Source organism: Pundamilia nyererei, unplaced genomic scaffold (assembly GCF_000239375.1).
Source record: "Pundamilia nyererei isolate P.nyererei 1_Seehausen unplaced genomic scaffold, PunNye1.0 scaffold00259, whole genome shotgun sequence".
In the NCBI taxonomy this organism is placed as follows: Eukaryota; Metazoa; Chordata; class Actinopteri; order Cichliformes; family Cichlidae; genus Pundamilia; species Pundamilia nyererei.
This window is the reverse complement of record NW_005187660.1, coordinates 696,982-698,226: the sequence shown is the minus strand read 5'-3', so window position 1 is coordinate 698,226 and position 1,245 is coordinate 696,982. Positions and strand designations below refer to the sequence as shown.

At 47.8% G+C, this 1,245-nt stretch overlaps 1 protein-coding gene across 2 annotated transcripts in view; it reads right to left on the bottom strand.

Annotated features, from left to right (window-relative positions):
* Positions 1–9: 9 nt before the first annotated feature.
* The window catches only part of prpsap2 (phosphoribosyl pyrophosphate synthetase-associated protein 2), a 15,553-nt gene continuing 14,317 nt past the window's right edge, over positions 10–1,245 (bottom strand). For both annotated transcript variants that reach the window (XM_005749991.1, XM_005749992.1), the window contains 2 exons: positions 245–391; positions 10–177 (listed from right to left, as the gene is read on the bottom strand). In XM_005749991.1, coding sequence (XP_005750048.1) covers positions 19–177; positions 245–391 — 306 coding nt within the window. In that variant the 3' untranslated portion in view covers positions 10–18. The remainder of the gene's footprint in view (positions 178–244; positions 392–1,245) is intronic.

Genomic DNA, 1,245 nt, shown 5'->3' with positions numbered 1-1,245 from the left:
GTGAGTGAGACAGGTTATTCAGTCGTCCACTCCGATGTTGCGGAACAGGTAGGACATGGACTCTCCGTTGTGGATGCGGCGGATGGCCTCTGACAGGATCATGCTGATGTCCACCGTCTTGATCTTTGGACACTGGAGCTTCTGGAGCTCGTGGGGAATCGTGTTGGTCACCACCACCTGGAGACAATGACACACGTGAGGAGGCGGCGGCCATGCTGACGGAAGCCTAAGAAGGACAACTCACCTCATCGATTGCGGACTCCTCTATGAACCTGGGGGCGTCTGAGGAGAGGAGGCCGTGTGTCGCCATGACAAAAATCTTGTAGGCCCCTCTTTCCTTCAGCGTCTCCGCTGCTGCCACGAAGCTGTCCACATCATCGATGATGTCATCCTGGGGACAAACGGGCATGGTTTTAAATGTGCTGAGGACAGTCCGCCCCACCCAACCTCCTTTCGGTGTTCCTGATGCGGCGCAGTAATTTTGCCTAGCTCACCCTCCTCTCTCAGTTCTTCCCACATGGATGTTGAACTTTTATTTTTACGTTATCATCGGTAATTTGTTCAGGAAACTTACATTCAGTAAATCTTCTAGTGCTCCAATTAATGATCAGTTTTAGAACTGATTTGCACACTCACACCCATCCAGAACTGCAGTTTACTGAAATATGGCAAAGAAAAGAATCGAATTCTCACTGAGCGTTTTCCACCTGGGACACCTACTGCAGGTAAAGCTTGTTCCTCATACTTCAGACCTGCTTATAGAACAAAATGTCTGAGTTTGCGTCAGTTAGCGACTACGCAGCTTACTGGGGCTAATCTTTGGAAAACACCCAGAAGCTGTTCTAATGGTCATCAAGCCCGGTCTGTACTGATATATACCAAGGTTTCAAAACTGCTCGTTCAGGGCACAGAGGAGCGGGGTCATTTTCCACATTACTCAACAACATTCCTCCTTTTCTGACTGAGTGAAAGAGTCGACCCACACCCAGACAGTTCAGTTCGACAGGACAAAAGTGAGCAAAATCACAAGATTTAATGTTACGTTATGGAAACATGTTACTGTAACAGCTGTGCAGCTATCTCCTCTTTGTCCTGCTAGTCTTTAGAGGCCAATTTCTGCAGATTACCAGTGTGACTGAATTCAACTTCATGTTTGTATGAAAGACCTGTGAGTGAGTGAGCTGGCACTCCAAGAATCATTAACCCTTTAAGACCTACCACAGAACCAAGTCCGCCAGAGCTTAT